General features: G+C 32.4%; 2 protein-coding genes across 3 annotated transcripts; both read left to right on the plus strand.

Annotated features, from left to right (window-relative positions):
- Positions 1 to 3,419: 3,419 nt before the first annotated feature.
- Positions 3,420 to 6,863, plus strand: LOC124440419 (the record flags this gene model as incomplete). The annotated part of the gene is made up of 5 exons (XM_046990818.1): positions 3,420 to 3,534; positions 4,120 to 4,167; positions 4,878 to 5,065; positions 5,845 to 5,871; positions 5,965 to 6,863. Coding segments are annotated over 5 exons (402 nt in total), but the record flags the coding sequence as incomplete, so codon positions are not given.
- An 814-nt stretch (positions 6,864 to 7,677) lies between these two features.
- LOC124439943 lies at positions 7,678 to 19,934 on the plus strand. Of its 2 annotated transcripts, XM_046990244.1 has the most exons (8): positions 7,678 to 7,847; positions 10,520 to 10,678; positions 13,720 to 13,949; positions 14,368 to 14,476; positions 15,178 to 15,225; positions 17,322 to 17,512; positions 18,987 to 19,323; positions 19,678 to 19,934. In XM_046990244.1, exons 5-8 carry the CDS (start codon positions 15,213 to 15,215, stop codon positions 19,722 to 19,724), a joined length of 588 nt encoding a protein of 195 aa, XP_046846200.1. In that variant the 5' UTR covers positions 7,678 to 7,847; positions 10,520 to 10,678; positions 13,720 to 13,949; positions 14,368 to 14,476; positions 15,178 to 15,212; the 3' UTR covers positions 19,725 to 19,934. The 2 variants fall into 2 exon arrangements, with proteins under 2 accessions (XP_046846200.1, XP_046846201.1); XM_046990245.1 differs by lacking the exons at positions 7,678 to 7,847; positions 10,520 to 10,678; positions 13,720 to 13,949; positions 14,368 to 14,476; positions 15,178 to 15,225 and adding an exon at positions 15,649 to 16,020.
- Positions 19,935 to 21,459: the final 1,525 nt, after the last annotated feature.

Below are 21,459 nucleotides of genomic sequence, written 5' to 3' on the forward strand. Positions count from 1 at the left end.
TCTAAAAAAAATATTTAAAACTAGATTTTATTCAAATCATCACTGTTCCTACAAAACAAAGTGTATGCTTGTTTTTCCTGTCCATGCACCCAAGCGCAATTTTCAGGTTATTTTCAAAATAGCATTTTCCCAGTTAGCTTCATTTACCTTAGAGCTCTTATCTCAACTAAGAAATTACGACAATACGAAAATAGTGGATTCGGTCAATTTTTAATTTCACGTCTCATAACGCAGTAGCAGATCTATAATATGTCAAAAATTATTTCTGCAGCTCATTTTGGCAAACATACCTAAGCCCTTAGAGGCAAATCCATTAGTAAAATTATATTTTTTAGAAAGTTAAGACTAATACTTTTTTTCTGAAAGTATTTTGAATTCAAAACTAAGCAGCTATAATTTATTTTGTTGATGGACCAGCTAATGTCATAACGTAACACAGCTACATTTAAAGGAAAGCTATCAATTAATTATAGGTCGTTTCCAAATTGGCTAAGAAAAGAATCAGCTGAGTGAACTAGCTGCTTATAAAACTAGCTCTTAGCTAAGTTAATGCAGCTGAGTAATTTCTTGATCTTCTGCATTAAGTCATCCAGAAAAGTAACACCAGTTTCCTTGAGATTTTTGAAAAGCTGGTTTCTAAAAAACAAGATTGCACAAATACATGTGAAAAGCGTTTCTGGCATTTATGTTTCAAATTGAACATTGTCAAGCCTCAACACTATTTTTTCACATATATTGTTGTTTCATCCTACAGGCAAACGTCTCAACGCTACTGTTTTAAGGGAAATAAAAGGTCCCACATTTCCAGACTGTTTTCTGCACTGTTTACAAGAGGATTGCTTTCGTTCTGTTAACGTAAGAGGAGGAAACCATCCGTCAGGAGAAGCCTGTGAATTGCTATCTGTTGTAGCGTCAGAAAATTCATTTAATCTACTTCAAGATGAGTATTTTGATCATTATACTATGTTGAGACAAAATCAAGCAATGGCAAGTGCCTATGGAAGTTTATGCAATGTTGTATCTACTTTTGTGTGTATCTAGATTCACTTATCAGTCGTGATGATAAACTTTAGGTTAGGGAATCCCGTATACTCTAGTATTGCCAAGCATTTTCTTCAGCTTAAATATAACCAATAATCTGTCGATTTTTATTTTCGGTTTTTCCATTTTGCGTTACGCATTGATAACAAGAAGAGTAGTGCGTTTGTCATATCACTTATCGTGGTTTATACACATTACTTCTCACATCATCACAATGTCTTTTACATCACCAGATATCTAGATATTTATTTTGCGCTCAGCTCAATCGAATCTCTAAACACCTTACAGATCATATAATGTTGTTTAACAGAGCTCATCGTGTGTCGTTGATAAATTTATATCAGATTTCTGCATGTGTCGTCGATAGACCGTTGATGGATTTTCTAAACCAATACAGATATTATCTATATTCTTTCATAGCCTTAGTGGACTAGCCAAAACCATTTTTTCTAATTGCTGAAAGCATAGCATGCACTCAAAGAATCGATTATTTTTGCTAGGAAAACATGGTATACAAATGCAATTAAACAATTCCCACAGTTAAGTGGCTCAATACTATTTCGTTTGGTTGCTCAATATAGATTATTCCACATTTGGCGGGTACAAATTTCATGCACGAGTTCAACGAGTGAATAATAAAAATCGAACAAAGGAAGAATACAATACAAGGACTGAGTATTAGATTAAAGTGTGACTTGTCGCTGAAGTGATAGACACAATTCAAAAGCTTCAAACCATCATGTAATTAACTTGCATAAAAAATAAAATAACACATATAAACTGCTCATGGTAACAAACTAGTTTTTCCACTGTTTTTGTATTGACATAATATAAGGTTTCCTTTCTTAAACGATTCATCTCTTACGAAGGAACTAGGTTCATATTTTACGTTGCCTTTTTCTTTCGGACTAAAGCGTAATAAGCTCGTTTTGATTTTCATTAAATTACTTGACCGGACCAAATATTGTTCATGCTTCGAAATTCATGTGTTGACAATATAAATTACTAAAGATACCGCTGGCATTTATCATTTTCTTATATTTATATTAAATTTGCTAACGAATAATGTCTGGGATGCAAATCCATTGATAAATGAAATGAAAAAAGATTGTTTTTGTTTTCCTTAATTTTAATGCTGTCCACCCTTGGCGATAAAACTTGATATGCATATTTTTACTATTGAAAAATATCGTATATCTAATCAGATCGCAGATACAAAGTTTTCTAAAGCGATAAAAAATTCATGTACAAAATTGTGTTGGGCTAGTCTAAATCTAAGTTACAATTTGACAGAGCTCATTCAGAGATGTCGCAAAGACCATAATATTTGCGGGTGGAGGGCGCAATTATTCACTGTAAATATTATCCGAAATTCTTTTAAATTTATCAGAAATTTTGCGGTTTTCCTGATATGCATTTTGTGAAATGACTTCAAAATTTTTAATTTTCAGAAAATGAATAAAAAGTTTCAAAATATTTTATTCCATAAGAATGTCTAGTTTTCGGTTAAAACACAAACTATTCATGGTTAATGCATTGATCAAAGTATAACATATCAACTGTAAGGTTTACAAAAAGGTTTTGTAACAATTATTAATCTTATGCTAATTTATATCAAAGGTAAATTTTACATGTTGTAATTTTAACTAGCATAAAAAATATGCTTTATTTTACGTATTACATGCCCATAATTTATTACTGGCAACCAACGCAGCAGTTTAAGTTACATATAATATTAAGCACTGCTTTTTGATCTTTGTGATTAGATTAATGATCACTCTCTAAATTTACCTTGTAAATTAACTGGCTTGGAGGAAATGAATAAAAAGTCGTTCTGGTTAATCTTACTGCACATTTTCCTAATATGGAATTATCTAAGTTGATTATTGTAGCGATAATTTATGTCAGTATTGTACTAGTTTATCACATGACTTCCTCCTTATTTCCACGTGATTTTTGTTTTAATTTGTAATTTTGTGGGAGGGTGTTGCACCCCAACTCACACTTTGTAGCGACGTCCTGAGCTCATTTTTGGACAAAAAATAAGTTCAAAATAACATTATATTACTTGATTTATATCTATTACTTTTGTATTCCGAATTTTTCAAGAAGATTGCTATTCAATTTTATAAATGATTAATATCTTTGGTTATTTTTCCATATTGAACACAAAATTACATTTTTTTGAATTGAAGGAGTAAAAATCAAGCTGGCTTCATCCATATTTGTATACTACTAATTGTAGTAAAAATGTTATGATGGTATTTTAGAATAAAATGTTGCCTGTAGTTGTCGAATTCGGTCTAATGATACTTCTATCCTAAAAAGATTCCTTTCATTGTTGTTTGAATATTTGTGGGATGTTTCTTTTTTAAATATTTCAGTATGGCTCCGTTGATGCACCAGGAAAGTCGTGCTATGATATATTCACACAAAGATCAGAAAATTGTCGAACTGATGGAATCTATTGGATATCTATCAATCAAACATCATGTGATCAATACTACGTTTTATGTTGCTTAGTCTATTTGTAAAAAGTGTTAAAGCAAAATAATATTTGGCATGATTAAAATTATTTGCACAAATTGAAATTTATTTTTGAAATTTAAGAATATATAGTTCAAATTTTGGAAATTTTACAACATCCGTTATCATGGCCTTAAGAAGATCAAATTAATCATTAAATGAAGATATGATCTTCGCACTTTGCTGGACAATTTAAGCAATTGTCTCATGAACATGAAAAATTCATTTAATTTCAAACACCGCACTGCATATAACATTCTTTCATATGACATTTCTTTCATGGGAAAACATCAGCCCAACAAATTGACCTCCTCTCCACTGTGTGACTTCATACCTCAGTTGGTTAGAGCACTGCACCGGCATCGCAAAGGTCATGGTTTGAATCCCGTTGAGTCACCTGAATTTTTCAGGTTCATGAGACAATTGCTTGAATTGTCCAGCGAAGGGCGAAGATCATATCTCCATTTAATTTCTAACACCGCACTGCATATAACATTCTTTAAAATTAATTATGTTAGATATTCACGAATATTTACTTTTTTATTGCTTTAGGCAATGCCGAGAATGCATTCCCAGTATTTTGCGACATGAAATCAAGAGGTATCCGAATACACTTTACGCTAAATTATTAGTGCATTTTATTTAATTTTTTAAGCTACTCACAGTTACAATATCCAGATAATAACTTTTGAGATATTCGTAAAAATAATTTATCCAGGTACATTTACATCACGTGTATGTATGTATGTTGTATATATTTATGTCACTACATACTAACGATAGTTTGCTGTCAAATGATTTAAAAAACCTGGGAGTACACAAACTAACAATACCATAAGTAGACTGCCAGAAATAATGCTACAAGAACAAATATGAAGTTACTTTCATTAAAAAAATTGACAGAAGAGAGATGGCATGCCAAACACTATATATTTTAAATATTTTTGCATCAGCTCTGTAGGAATCTGTCGTTACAAATATGATATAAGTATTTCAGATTTTTCAAAAATTCTTACTACTGTATACATTTACTATAATGTTTTTTGAATTGACTTTGAACAGCTACTGTTGCTCAACAGGCCGAAGGTAATGAAAACTCCTTCGTTCTCATTTTTTCATAGAAAAGCAAATCAAACCTTGCTAAATTTTGAATTCGTCTTAACCCTTTTTTTGAAAAGCAAACCCACCTGCAAATATATAAATGTTCTTATTGCTATCAATTAACGTAATGCATGGACATATGAAAGAGATAGAACACTTACAATCATAACATTATTTTCAGATAGACTAAATACAACGTATTTTGTTAGGATTTACAATGGCTTTCAAGGTCGTTTCTGGAGAAAATATAAATCAAACTGCTGGTAAATTTTGGAAGCAGGACGCACCATCAGAAGAAACAAGCTTAGAAGCTCTAAATAAACTCAATTTGTACAAGAAATATTATAAAAATCGAATAGTCACAATGATTAACTGGAGCAAAGTTCAACCAAAAGAGGTAAACTTTAAAAAGTACTAATGAGGTAAATGATGAGTAGCTAAATGTGCTAACATATTTGGCCTGATAATCACAAACTTAAAAGTTGAATTTAAGTAAATATTAATTAGTAAAACGTGCATAATGATAATGTCAGTTTAATTCCTATGTCAGATTTTTCGCTGAGAAGACTTTGTTACATGGCACAGTCTTAATGGAGGAATATGATAGAAACTATTAGACCCATTAAAAGATTACCAAAACAAATGTCATTTCTAAAAAGGAAGCACCATTGCTTGAATGTACTCTTTCATGGAAGTAAATCTGGAGCATGTGGATTCTATATTCCCTAATTGAGTGTTATCTTTAATGAAAAGTTAAATTAGTCCAAACATATTTTTTTCTATATTAAGTAAACCAAAAAAGTTTTAAAAACTCCTTCTAAGATGTCAGAGAAACTTTACTACATGCACGATTTTTGTTCTCATAAAATTAGCAAAATTTGCTTTTGCAGCCTGGTATACATGTTTTTAAAAAGATTTTGTCTGTCATGAGAGAGTACACAGAAATGCTGCACAGTTTTTGAGGAATAGCTTTTATTCTACAGCGAGTGCGCTCAAAATGTTTCAAGAACTAAAATGTTTCGTTAATAACATTAAAGAAAAAAATATCATGGTTAATTTTATTGTAAAAACTGGATTGATGAGCAAAGGGGTCTGTTTAAATCATTCAATGTGCTTTGTTTTAAGTATATAGCTTTTACCCCGTGCTTTTTAAATTTTTATGTACTTTTATTGCAGACTGTTGAACAAAAATCATCTTGCAAGGTAAAGTAGCATTGATCATATGCTTAGCGTATACGAATGACCTATTTTACTGAGAAATTCAGCAAAAAAACTTTTGTTGTATTATATTTGTAGGGTACACAAAATAGTACAAAATAGTACCCATTTCAAAGGGAAAACGGTAAAGTAAAAAATGTCAAAATTGCAGAGTTCTTGCGATAATTCATTGCCCAGTATCATTAAGAATAGCTTTATACATCTATCATTAAAAAAGTTAAGTTAATTTTTTGAGAGGCTACAAGTAGTTTTCTACTTCATATGCATGCATGGAAATAGAATTTAAGCAACTACAAAATTTGTCAAGCAACTCTGGTAGCTAAAATCGAACATTTATCTAACAGCGCAAAGTGAAAATGATTTGAAGCAGTAGTCTTTTCATTTAACTACATGTATATGATAAAGAGAAAACTTGAGACGACAAAAGGAAAAGTTCATAAGTTCCAATAGTCAATTTGGAAAAGACAGCTCTGCTTTTGACAGAATCTCGATGTTATCTCAATGAGGATCGTGATGTCACATAAATGCCACAAACACAAAATCTACATCCAGTTCCGGCATGGATCCTGTTCTGTTTCAATATGGTCACACAGAACCTCTTTAGCAATTTTTATTTTAAGACACCATACAAAAAAACACCGGTGTTTTGTAATTGTCGTTATAATTGTGCAAATTCCTTTTAAAAAAACTTGATAAATACAAGCCTCCTATATATTTTTCTAGAAGTTTGGATTTTAAAACTATTGTCACTTTTCAGTTGATCATTGAGCATTAGATATGTCATGAGTCGACTCCTCAATGATCGGTTAGCACATAAATTTATGAGTTGTACTAAGTTTGAGTGCTTATGATTTCTGAATTTTCTTGCATGATAGCGTGAGACTAATAGAATATTGGTCAAGGACCAGTGTAATAGTTTGTAATGTTTTGTAATGTGCTTCATTTAACGGAAATTAAATTTGCAAGGGTCGAGTTTAGAATGTCAAAAATATTTCTATTCACCAAGGTGCCAGTGTGCTCTTAGAATACGCGCAAGTAGCAATGTTTATTTTGTCGATAAACAAGACTAGATACGAAACATTTTTTTGTTTCATAAATGGAGAAAGGTTTTCAACTATCCAAAATTTTAACTATTCTGGCATACATTGACAAAATGATTGTTTCCCAAATATTTACACCGCCTTTTCTTTCCTATTCTTTTAACCATATTAGCTACCCAGTGGGCACCCGACGTTGATTCGACGCCGACTTCTCGTCGAAATAAGGTCAAAACGTAAATCGAATTGAAGTTGAATTATTAACGTCAAAATAACGTCGGAGTCTTGACGTTAATTTAATGTAATAACTTCAACGTTATTTTGACGTTGTTTCGACGTTGGTTCGACGTAATGGACGTCGTTTCGACGTCGATAATTCAACGTTGATTCGATTTGCGTTTTCGACCTTATTATATTTCGACTTCGAAACGACGTTGTATCGAAGATGTTTTGCTCACTGTGTACTACATGTACTGCAAAAACCATCTCCTCATAGTCAAAGACCAGAACAAGAAATTGAGCTTCTTGTTCACTCCTCACCATTGAAATGGTTTAAAAGTAAATTGTCAGCAATTTAAAACTAATGTCAGCAAATGTTGATCAAAACAACGCATGTCAACAACATTAAGTTGAAAAAATTACTGGCACTTTTCTCAGCCTCGTTTTGAACTTATGCACGTACTTCTTTTTTTGAGAAGTTTAATTTGAGTGAAATGAAAATATATGCATGTAAAATGTTTTAATGAAGATGTCAAATACTTATGTGCTTATGTATACTATACAAGTCTTGTTGATTGCAAACTTTCATTAATTTCATTTCTTTCCGACCTGGGCACGGGGCTGCTTTTGAGCAATGGCCGATGTGAAGAGATAACGAGGGCTGAATTGGTTATTCTGTCTAGAGCTGAATTTCACACAAAAGAGGTAAAATAACTCGCGATGAAGTTAAATTTGTCCTCTTACCTGGTGCTGTTTCAGCTACGTTTTTGGGTGAAATTGGAAAAAAAAAAAACGGGGCCAAATTAGGCCCCTGATTAACTAGCCAAAATCGGCCCTAAATTATGGTGCCGTTCTGGGGTCAATATTTTGGCTCCATTTTCGGGGCCGAAATAGCCCTTTTCTTTTCGTATACAAGAGTATACATTAAAAACAGACCCATTGTCTCATCACTGACCCCACTTTTTGACTTGACAAATTATTTAGCCTTATTCTACAAATATCAAAGATCATAAATCCACTTTAAAGCCTTTTCTGTGGTGAAGGGAGAACGAAAAGGTCATTTTTTAGTCCTAGCTGAGTCTCCGACTATCTTCTTATACTAAAAAATGTTTTAGATGCACGGTGACAAATGATCGTGAGATGTACCTTTAAAACACTAGTCTACTCCTTGACACATTTATTAATCTTGTAAGTTGTTTAATGTGTATTTACAGTAAAATTTTCTGTCCAGCTTAACAGTAAAATTTCTTTAATATACACATCATTGCCTATACGATAAATATTCTAGACCACTAAGTCAAATGTATGTGGGGCAATCTGCATGTAGTATTCTTTACATAAAAGTATTTGGTATTTTGGTTTTAATTGTATTGTTTGTATATAATGCGAGCTCTTTCAATACGTGTTGAAATTCTCTTTTTCCCATCAAGTTCAGTTGATGTAGTTAAATGGCTTCAGTGCAAAAAATTTTATGGTCTAAACTGACATCTACAGGTTAATATTGTCAATTTTATTAAATGACGGTCTTTCCAAGTCATATAAAAGTCCTGTTTAAGTAATAAAATGCTTTTAAGTATTGGTACTTGAAAAACTGACAGCAGTATACAGTACGTCTATTAACATGCTTTGTGTATTTAATATTCTGTTTTACGCTTAAATTTTTATGTCGTATCTGCAGTGTCGATGATTTTAAAGCAAGAGGGTGAAAAGTTTGTTTTGCATGATGGTCATTTTAAAAGGTGTCAAAAGATATGAGAGTTTTTGTCAGTTGTGGTGTGTTCCCTGATTCTGGTGGATAAGTGACGGGAAGTTTCACCAATTAATGTATCGGGAATTACATCCCGCACAATCGAATTGGTATATCACCAAGGATTTAATAGAATCAGGGATAGGATCTTTGAGTAAAAAGTAGTTTTTGATTTTGAAGGAAGTGAAAATTAGTCGGATGTTAATGTCAGTGCAGAAGCGTTTGATGATGTTTTAAGTCTGCGTTGTGTATGTCGTGAATGATGTCGATGTACGGTAGCTTAAAGTAAAGACTTTTATGGACTGTTCGCTGTTGGTGGTCGTGGTTGTTATATCGGATGTTTTCGTGTTGGCTTTGCAGTTAGTATTTGTTTTGTCATGGAGATATCGTTTGACAGTTTTGTTGAAGTGTAGTGGGAACGAGCTGCGTATTAAAATAGATGTGATGTTCTTTAGGTCTTGTTGAAAGCCATTTCACATTAACAAAACTAACCGTAATGTCCTTTAGGTCTTGTTGAAAGCCACTCCACATTAACAAAACTAGCCGTAATGTTTTTTAGGTCTTGTTGAAAGAAACTTCACATTAACAAAACTAATCCTAATCTCAACGTCCTATTTTTTCTTTTTACCACTATATTCAGCTTGTAAATACTTTCATCATTAATTGTAACCACTATTTCATTGCAATATAACAATCTATTCATAAGTGTATAAATTGTATCACATACAGTATCATATTACTCTTACATGTATTCATCACATACATAATACTCCTTATTATACTAAAGATGGCATCATGAGATGTTGAAACGTGTTATTTTAGAAAACTTGTCATTTTTATTAAATGCGCAATATGTTTATCATTTCATAATAATCATAAATGAACAACATTTTTTCATGCCGCTGCATGGCAATTGAATGCAATTATTTAGGTTTCTCTGCAGTTTCAAGCAACAGCAAATGAAACGGCGGATTTTTCTCTGAATTTTATCGTACTTAAAACCATATTCAACAGTTGTATACAATCCTAACTATATAAAATGCAATTTTAATTTGAAAGCTTTGTTTGAGGAAAACTCGTTTTTTCCTCATTGTTATACAATGAAAAACATACATCATTGGACTATGTAAAAATTTAAACGTCAAAACATCAAATACACGACCGTCTGTTAAGTTTTGACTCTGTTTTTTTTGCACTTTGTAGCTATATACCCAACATATGTATATTATTGTAAGGCAGATGTTAAAGTCAATGTACAATTATACGACGTATGCAAATACGTAATTTTGTATGCCTTTTATTTCTGCATAATTGCAAACAGCTAAATTAAGTTTTTCCACATTCTCTACCATCATCCCAACGACTGTCCGAGTCCGACAAAAGTAAGTAACAACATACTCAAGCGACTTAATTTATAGTTTGACATACAAAACAGTCAGTAACTAAATTACAGGTTGCAAAAATTATGTTATTCCGCACAGTTAGCTAATGTCCTGAGTTTTTGATGAAAATGGTTGCCATGGGAAAAAATAAGACACGTTGCAAACAAAAAAATTAGTAACATTTTGGCTGCGTTATAAACATGTAAAAAATAAGGTAAATGCGCTCATAATTTAATTCATATTTTCAGGAAGAGCATGTTCAAAAGAGATCATATTATGCCATAGCATATGCATCATGAAAAGTACAATTGTTTCATCGATTAGTATTATCATCTATCTTCTATTTGCTGAAGTAAAATTGGACGAAGTTTTTTACAGAAAAGAATTATACCGAAAAATTGGCCAAGGTATGCATTTTAAGAACTGCATGGTTCAGATGCTAAAATTTGCTGCTTCATAACTGTTGTATGAATTTTTTCGAAGAAGACGCAAATTATATTTTCATTTCCATACGTGCACAATGAAGCCAAACTTGCTTGGGTTTAACTGGACAAAACAATATATTGCTAAATAAATTTCAACAAACTTTTCAAGTTTTAATGATATTTTGAATTTGACATATTTCTTAAAATAAATATCAAAGAAAAATGTTTTAAAAGTTGGTTTTATGAGAAGGATGAAAGTTACTAAATATTAGAGGAGTTTTTTTTGCTTACACGCAAAGTATTTTTCGTCAATTCCATATTTTAACAGATTTATTTTTTAAAGTACGAGAAGAAAGAAATCCTCTTGATTTCACCCTAATTTTTTACTTCCTTTAACAATTGTATTTCCACCTCTGAACAGTTGCGACAACAAATAATAGGGTGTTTTAGCAGAGCCTACGAGTACGACTACGAGTACGATTTGCGTCATTATGGCGCGAAAACATTGTTGCGACAACAAAAACACGTAGCCGTCATCAATCTGAGTACGATGTTTTGTAAAAAATTCGTAGTCGCGACTACGATGTCTTTTTAAGCAAAGAAAGTAGGTATATTTCTTTATTCTGTAAGAAATTAGTTTACAGTACTATTTTCGAGCATCCAGGCTTTAATTTAGAACCCTTTTTGAGCGCAGATGTACATTAAAAAGGTAAATATGACCTGCAAAACTTTCATGTATTTCGTACGCAAAGTGAAAGGTAAACAAACAATAAAATAGTGCAAATATATCGTACATAAAACTTAAAATAGTGAAAATTTTTCAGTCTAAAGAGTCCTATATTCTCGCAAAACCAGTATTATCGATTCTTTGATATCATTATTGACAAATAAAGCCGTAGCTGCTTCGCAAACGTCGGTGTTTTACACAATAAAAAGGCTCGTTCTGTTGTTTACAACTAAAGCAAAATTTTGACGAAGCGATAACGACAACAACCTTCCTTGTGCCATTCTCTTACACGGTAAAATTTCGTACTCGTTCTCGTAGTCGTACTCTTGCAAAAACTCCCTATTTGCTATTGACAAAGAACACTTGTTGAATGCCGCATCTGTACTGGATTGCAACTTTCTTCTGCGAACTAACATAACAGGCTCGTAAGCCCCGTTACCTGGCACTAAATTGGGAAGCTTTTTGACAAGCGTGGGCTGGACGTATGATGTGGTGTTTTGTCATAAAAACCCTTTATTTCCCTAACTGTCTTGATCGTAGAGTTTTGGAAGGTTTGCTTGATGTTGGCATTAGGCAACACTGAGAAAGAAGGAGTGAAACAAACTTTTATTTAATCATCAAAATAGCTAATTGCACATGCAAGATCCTTCAATTTACAATAATGTAAAACTGCACGAAGTTTTCCTCAAAAAAAGAATTCTACAAAAAAGTTGTCCAATGTTTCAATTTGAAAATTTGGATCAGCTGCCAAAATTCGGTACTTCATTCTGCAATTTTTTTCTAAAAAGATGCGGATAAGATAATATTTCCTTACACATACCACACTTCAATTAGGTTTAAATGTACGAATTATTACTGCTAAAGTACGACTTTTAGAACAACAAATAAAACTATAAAGAAATATATTTTGGTTATAGTTGTTATTTACTATAGCAAATACACTTTTCAAGACAAAATTAATGTTTTTGTTAAAAAGCACAACAAAGTCTCTCTTCCTCGTAATATGTACTGACCAAGACAATATTATGAAAATAAATTCTGGTAATAAAGACTATGACGAATTTTTTGAAAATTCCATGTTGTTGAAAAAATTATTCATCATTGAACAGCAGAACGTGTCGACTTATACCCTCAACACGTCATCAAGTATTTACTATAATTGCAAGTAATGTGGAATACATATACAGCTAATTGTTCATTATGAGTTTTTAAAGTGTTTTGAACAAAAGATTATTACATTGCGATAAGACAAGTCGGTTTAAAATAGAACAAAAAGAACTGCCAGAATAACATTTGAAAAGACATACAAATAATATAGAAAAATCAAAAAGATCGGGAGAGGCCTGGTAACGAGAACCTCTGTTAAGCGGACACCAGTCCATTCCCCGAGGGTGTCCGCTTAATACAGGTTTGACTGTATTATAAAGAAAAAATTATTATTTAAAGTAAAAATTTCAGTTGCAATGTTTCATTTATCTGGTGCAAATTGAGTGGGAGTGCGGCCAGTAAACAGAAGACAAAAATTAAATATTGTACTAAGTTTAGTTTTAATGAGGCTGCTGTTTAGATCTTGCTATTAAAAAGTTTATAACTAGACAACTAGATCATTAAAAATCCGTGAGGTATACTATATAATATTTTGCTGCAGTGCACAAAATTGAAGTGAAAATATGTAAGTTGAACATTAAGTGAAATACGGGTAAAATTGGGTTTTCTACGTTGAAACTTGCAGACGTGATACTTATTTGAAGATGTTAGCGGTATAGGTGAGAAAAAATTCGACGTGCTCAAATCTACGACAAATTAAATAAGAAAGCAGTTTTAATTTTTACATATTTGCTCAATTATAACTGATATGAAATTTTATGCGTCTTGATATTTCTTCATGTTCTTATCAAGTAACTGTTGTCATATGAGGTATTTAGTTTCTGATAAATAATTTAGCAAAGTTTAGTGATCCAAATGCTCGATCAAATTATGAATCAAAGAAGTGATTTTTTTGGTATTGCATGCATTAAGTTATAGGAAAACAAATTTCTGCAACTTCCACAGCACATTCAGTGAAACAAGATTTCACCAAAAAATTTAAAACTATGCAGAGGTTTAAATTCTAAATTCCAATTTTTGAAATGAAAGAAAACAAAAAATTTTTTTCGATTTCATTTATCAATCTTGTTTGAAATCTTTTAATCTTAATTTGTTCTGAAAATCACATATGCATTTGAAAGACCATGAAGTAATTCCATATTGATTTTATCATTATTGTGGAATAAATTATTATTGTTTCCTCTTGAAGGCCTTCGTCTCAATGTTACAGCTATCAGGAAAGTAAAAGGTCCCACATTTCCTGAATGCTTTTTTCACTGTTTACAAGAAGATTGCTGTCGTTCTGTAAACATAAGAGGAGAAAACCATCAATTAGGGGAAGCCTGTGAATTACTTCCTGGCGTACATTCAGAAAATCCCTACCATCTTGTTAAAGATGAATATTTTGATCATTACACTCTGTCGAGGCCAAAGCAAGCAGTAAGAAATTACCACAGCTTTTTTAATATTAACGTGATCTTTTATGTGCAACTGAAGATTTTGAAGCTGCAGTTTGATCAGTTTTTGTCCTTAGTAATATAATATTACATCATCATAGACAATAAAGTGCTTTGCGTTAAGAGTATTGATAACAGTCAGATCGAGGAAATTCTGAAGTGAAGCAGTGTTTTACAACTTATACCTAGTAAGCCCCCTGAAAATTTTTCGATGGGTCATATAACATTACTACTTAGTTTAAAAATTGTTGTGAATGTAATTTGAATTAAAAGCCCTAAATTTTTCTCAGACATATTTAATATTTGAAGTTAAGCTGGAGTTTTCATTAACTTCATTGACAACTTGTTCTCAAGCATTTTCCTGTTCGCAGCTAATAAGTTTCTTTTTTTGAATATGTCAGTATGGCTCCATTGATGTACCTGGAAAGTCGTGCTATGATATATTCATACAAAGACCAGAAAATTGTCGTTCTAACGGAATCTAGTGGATATCTATAGATCAAATTTCAGGTGATAAATACCAGAATCATATACATACGAAAGAGATGGGACACTGGAAGCAAAATTGCCTAACGTCTGTTATTCGTGTACCAAAAGCCAACAAATGTAGACCAAAAATGGGGGAAAGGCAAAAATTTTCTGTTGTGTTTTTTTATTCACGAATAGACAGTGATCGCTAACTTTGGAATTTAGTTGGTTATAGATGTTATAACAATAGAAAATGCATTTATTGCAGTGGATGTAATCTATACGCCTTTGCAACTACTTTTGCATTTAATACTGTTTTTGCAGATTTATAATGTTCGTCGCTTTGATTATTGCTACTAAAACAAAACATAAAATCAATGTAAACATTTTTTATGATTTATTTCTCCTGTAAAAAAAATGGTTACATTTTGCGCTTTTGGAACAAAAATGGTGGCTAGAAAGCCATGTGACTATATTTACCCAATCACCTGGATTAAACGTCTCAACTAAACGTCTAGACAGAGAAAAAATATAGTATAAATCAATCACTAATTTATTTTCTTATAAAAACAATTAGAAAATAGTCCGCTGTCAAAATAGATGCATTTTAAACTTATTTATTTGTTGTTAGAATTTTTTGTTACAATTCAAAATTTAAACATTTTTCAAAAAATCTACCCTGAATAAGTGCTTATTTTCCCTGTCTTCGCATACAATATAATCAAAATATTGTTTTACTTTAGGCTATAGCAAGAATGTTTTTCCAGTATTTTGTGACATGAAGTCAGGAGGTACTTATATACGCTTTGCGTTAAATTGTTTTCTTTTTTACTATTGTCCATTTTCCCAACCGTTTCATTGGTAGAGAGTGCGTCACATGAGAGTGAATGCATTGAACTGTATCCTTAGAAGTAACTCCCGAGAATGAGTAAATGCGTTATTGATCGAAAGATTATACATAGTTCACGTTCGTCGCCGCGTGACAGTAGCAGATTCAGAACAGGATTAATAGGTTTTTATAGACCTGTTCCATTTTCAATGACTTAATGTTATCAGTTAACCTTTTTTATCCAAATATACAATATTACCACTTTTAGGAGAAAGTAATATGAGCGTGAGCTCGGTATGCTGCCGTGTGTGTGTACTGTAATTATAACTGCAAGGCCTGTGATGTAAGACTTCAGTAAAAGGAGAACAACCTTGTACTAGAATGTAAGCTGGTCAAAACGCAACTTGATTGGCTTCCACGTGACAGTTTGCCGGAATCCAACCGGTCATAAACCTATAAGCGGGTGGTCGATTGAGCTTGTTAAACTTCATCAATAGATAAGAAAGCTATAAAATTGAATAATATACAGATTGATCTGAATTGTCTCATCCAACCGTTAAATGTAGCACATAAATTTCGATTTTCCGCTATTGAAAAAATATATCACAAAGGGAATGTTCAAAATGACATGAAGGGGAAGAAGATAACCTCAAGTGAATGATCGGGTTGTTTGACTCAGTCGTAATTCGAGACATTGATAGCATTGATCTTTCATAGCCTAGCGTAGGCGGGAAAGAATCAAATTGGTCATGCGTAGGTTTGTATCGTTTTGAATGTTGCACTTGTAAAACAATGTCAGTATTATCCCTAAAATAGATTAATGTAAACCTGTCGATAAAAATCCTAGATACCTCCCCCCCACCACATAAGAATTCAACCTTTGCCAGACGTGTGCATGCTGGCAACTAATCTCGATCAAAAAAGTACTGGAGTTTTTTCAACTTATCATTAATATGGGTTTGAATAATTCCTGATATCGTGCTCAACCTTCTCCAATAATTGTGACTAGTTATATAGGCACTGTGTGTGTTAAGTCGGATATTTGTTTATTCCTGGTGACATGACTTTCAATATGTTTCCAGCCAGGGAAAGGCTGGAAAGAGAAAAATGGTCGCACGGTTATTTTGATATCATGACAAATAAAACAGATTTGGAGTCAAAAACTAAAAATAACATTTCGTCACGAATGCTTTTCCTACTTTTATAATTTGCAGCGAAAACCTGGTTTTTACAAGAAACCTAAGCACAAACAAGTAAAAAAAGGAACGTAGTTATATTCTTCAGAGGCTGGGGGAAAATGAAAAAAAATTATTTTCAATTTGCTTTTGTTTCACCGAACACTTGCGTCAAGTTGATTTGTCTGTGCTTATGCTTGTGACTGAGGCATCACTGCATTTTTTTGAATTTTCTTTTGTCTTTGCTTGTTCGTATGCTATACTTGTAAAAATCAGGCTTAAAGCCAGGTTTTTACCAGCAACATAAGCATAAGGACAAACAACACAAAAAAATTCATAAGAATACAATGAAGCGACCAACACAATCATCAGCATAGGCATAAGCATAAGCATAAGCTCAGCAGCTCGACATAAGCAAATCGGCCTTAACGTAGAACAAAAACAAATTGAAAATATAATGCCTTTTTTATTTTCTCTGACTTCTAAAGAATATGTTTTGCTTTTTTTTATCGCTTGTGCTTGTGTTGCAAATGAAAACTAAGCTTAACAGAGTAATACAGATAATGTTAGCTTACAAACTTTATTTACTCCTTACAAACTATACCAGCGGCTAGCGCTACTCTTGCATGCTTATCTAATGAAAGGAGTACCCCATAGTTTTCATCATTCAAAAAGAGCAAATCCACACACTACTTTGCGATTACATCTCAATTCGTTATTCGAAAAGTCATCATATCCTTCAGAGTTCAATAATGTTCATACTATACTGACTGTTAGTGTTAACTGATTTCAGTGCATGAACTTGTAAAAGCTACTTATAGAAGTAAAAATTTTCAATTTTAGTATTATTTTCAAACCAACTAAAAACAATGTATTCTGTCAGGATTCACAATGACTTTCAAGGTCGTTTCTGGAGAAAACCAACGGACACATGCTATTGGTAAATTTTGGAAGCAGGAAACACCATCAGAAGAAGCCAGCTTAGAAGCTCTAAATAAACTCAATTCATACAAGAAATATTACAAAAATCGAATTGTCTCACCGATTAATTGGGGCAAAGTTCAACCAAACGAGGTAATATTATAATAGTAACAAATTAATTCAATAGTGAGTTGCTGTACTAATAATGGACTCCGTCGATTTCGACATATGAGGGTTCCACGAAGTGGAACATCCTGGTTACTTAAATTATAGTGAAGGCAGCTGACCAGACTACAATCACTCGTACCTTTCACGCAAATACAACGCTGATATCAGCGTGACACATTTGTGACAAGGCTGCAACATTGCAGATGCTGTACTAATAGTATTGTTCTCATTGTCAAGAACATACAAATAACATAAAAGTAAATATCAATGCGTAGAACATGTAGAAATATAATGTCAAAACAAGTTCCTCGCTCATTATGCTATGTTATATCATTTAAGGTGTCGAAAAATATCATATGACGTTGTAAAGTGCAATTTCGTATTTCTACCAAGAAAGTCGTCTCTATTGTGGGCGTATTTAAACCAGATTTGTTCCGTTTTCTTAAACTCATAAACCAGAGAAAATGACGCAAAACACGGCGAAGACCGACTAATTTTAGTTCGTGCATTTAAAAAACTTTCTGAAGTCTATCTTTAAATGGCAGATACCGTACGGATAAATAGTGATGCTATATTGACGGTTATATAACAATCCAATTCCGAACATATATTGTTATTGACATTTTGCTGAGTGTTAATGTTAATGGTTATTATGCTATTGCTCTTCCAAAGACGTTAATAAATGCTAAGTATAAATGCCTTCAAAATTTGACTCACGCTTTTGACTTTCTCTCTACATAATGCATAATGAAGTGATCCTATTAAAATTCCTAATACATTGCGAAAACGTCACGTCAGTTATCCACTAGAAAATCATGTCACAACAGACAGAAAATTTCATATTTACCGACATCTCCATAAATCTCATTCATTTAAAACCAACTATTCACACCCTTGTTTCAAAATTATCGACAATGCAGAAACCTCATTTGCCCTTAAAATCAGAGAGGCACTTCACATTAACAAAACTAGCCTGATTTTAACGTTCAAGTTTGTCTGATTTAACAGTATATTAAGTTCGTAAAAACACTGCTCTTTAATTTATCTCGCTTCTTCATTAATGTTATAGCTTATTCATATTTATGGATTAATATTATTATTACTGTATCATACTACCACTACATTTGTAATTATTTATACATACTGACGATGGCATCAGGAGATGTCGAAACATGTCTTTTTTGAAAAAAAATTGTGGTTTACTTTAAAGGCGCATTTAACATTTGTCGTCGTGTTAATCAATATCAAGATTAGTTTATTTAACAAACTTTTTAGTTATTTACTAAAACGTACATAGCTATAGATACTTTCAAAATTACCAGTTATGATGATATCTTATTTGATAATTTTTGACATCATAAAATGTAAATGCTCATGTAGATCAGATAAATCCTCAAATGGCATTGTAAACAGTATAGCAGATAAAAGGTATATGGATATTTTTTTTATCTTCAATAAGGTACGTTTTGTGCTATACAAAAAAGGTTTGGAACAGTTGGTCCTAAAGTTCAAGAGTGAACATAGCAACTACTTGAACTGGTTTACAAAAAACAACCTCGTGCAATCACCATGGCATGATATAACATCGTCTACATTTAACTACTTTACAATCGAAGGTCCTTGTTGGGAAGAGAGATGTCGTGATTTTCATATTAATCACTACTACACAGAATGTTCTGTTGATGATGGATGGTTAAGCATTGGAAACACCATAGAATGCGACTGGGAAAAGCGATTTTCTGGAACATCATTCATTTACAGCAAGGTTGGACGACGCGATAATTACAATAAAAAGAGTAAGTTACCGACATTTTGTATTTTTGTTTTATGATATTTTTTTAATACTCTGTCTGGCAATTTGATCTTTAATCGACTTTTCCTCCGATAGCTATAGTTGCTGCAAATAAATCAGTTCAGGGTTAAAATATGTTTGGTGCGTACAAACGAATATTCTATAGTGAGTTAGTCCTACAAATGGTAAAAGAGGGAGACATTTATGAAAATTTGATTTTTTTATTATTTGAGCCTTATAAATGCTTCCTATTGAACACATGTGATATATAAGTTATTACTAGTCTTCTTTTTTTACACAAAACAGGTAAAATATCCATGTCATAGCTAGCTTAATACTTGATAATGTTGTAATATAGGTTCGTTCTCTGGAGACTCCGATGTGTTGGCTATTTATGTGCGATGATGTGCCCAGGAAAAGAAAAATCTTATTTATCGCGTGAATGTGATATGTTGCATAGCAACATCAGCGGACTCAGACTTAGGAATGAAAATTTTAGCTGCTAAATTGAATACCTCGTTTGGAATCAAATACTAAAGATGTTTTTACGTAGTTGTTGCTATGATTATTTAAGAGTAATATTATTCGCTTAAAGAATAAAAATAAGCTCGTCAATTGGTATCAACATCATGATCAGCAGAGTTGCATGAAGTCGAAGTTATATTTTCTACTTTTTTAAGCAACATTTTTTCCAGATCACAACAACCACCCCATTCAAGCATTATTTATCACCTGACAAGACAATTTCTTTATGACGACATATTGAGTTTTCATTTCTTTAATTACATACGTGAATTTTTTTATTAGCAATACTTTGAAAGGTAAAATACATTTTCAGTGCCTTAATTTTTGGTGGAAGTTTTTATCAATTTGCCACTTTTTTCTCTTATAACAAACTCATACAATAAATACAGCAGGATTAGAGAGTGTACAAGAGATAAACAAAAATCATAGCCTAAACGTATGAAGAGAGATTCGACCATGCTTCAAGTTGAAAAATAAGATTTGAGAAGAGAAAAAATACCTCCAGCTAGATTTTATAAACACGTGCACATGCAACAAATGATCTAAGAGCAGACATTGCTGAACCCAAATATATTACAGAACATGTTCTCATGAAGAGAAAAAGAAATGGGTTGGAAAAACTGATACTGATACAGAGCATGATTTATCAACGGATGATATATCATGATGATACCTGGGAGCTTATATCCCTTATGAATGAAAAGAATGTGATAAAATGCAAGTACATTTTCGGAGAAGTTGAGAGATTAAGGAGAGTGTATTAGCTCAGGGTTACTAACAAGCTTAAGAGAGTTCATTTTCACCTGGAACGCTTCCATTTAATTGATTTTTGCTAACACTATAGTTAATTATCCTGACTGAGATACATACATCAGATGAATGTAAAATAAGCATTCCTCTGATAAGATCTTATGAACATCTATATTATGCGCCAGCCAGATGGGTATAATGATAAAGTAATCCTACAGCCTGTATGAAAAAGCTGACTCTTGGAAAAAGTTGTATAAAACAAGACGCGAGCGGACTAAGCAAAAATTTGAGCTGTGTTGTACAAGCTGACAAATTTAAAGGTATTTCGTTGGGCAAGCGTTAATAAACGCAATATCTTTGAAACATGGATTTTTTTTGCGTTTTTGCATTTCACCTTAAGTTTTATTACAACATTTACACCTTTGTGAATTGGCTCTTGAAAATTTGATAGCTTCTACAACACAGACCATATTTTGACTCTGTTGAATTAAATTTTCTTTAGATGAGTTTCTATTTTTCGTTCGTAAGGCCTATTTTGAAGGACTTTTAACAACGGATTTTTAGTAAAACTTCTAGAATTTTAAAAACTCATCAGCTGTACCAGAGAACGTCCTGTTTTTGAAACCGCAAACTTTTGGCTTATTCTACGCGCATCTTATATTAGAGAATTATTTGGCTCCTTTTTTATACACCCTGTAAACAGAGGCGGATCTAGGATTTTTCAAACATCAGTCATGGAAGCTGGAAGTGTTCCGCATCTAAGGGGGTTCTGAGGCATTCTCTCCAGGGAAATTTTGAATTTCAAAGTCTTGGAAATGACATTTTCAGCGCTTTAGAGCAATACAAAATATATTTTGTGGGCATC

The sequence above is a fragment of the Xenia sp. Carnegie-2017 genome, unplaced genomic scaffold (assembly GCF_021976095.1).
Source record: "Xenia sp. Carnegie-2017 unplaced genomic scaffold, XeniaSp_v1 HiC_scaffold_2, whole genome shotgun sequence".
NCBI lineage: Eukaryota > Metazoa > Cnidaria > Anthozoa > Malacalcyonacea > Xeniidae > Xenia > Xenia sp. Carnegie-2017.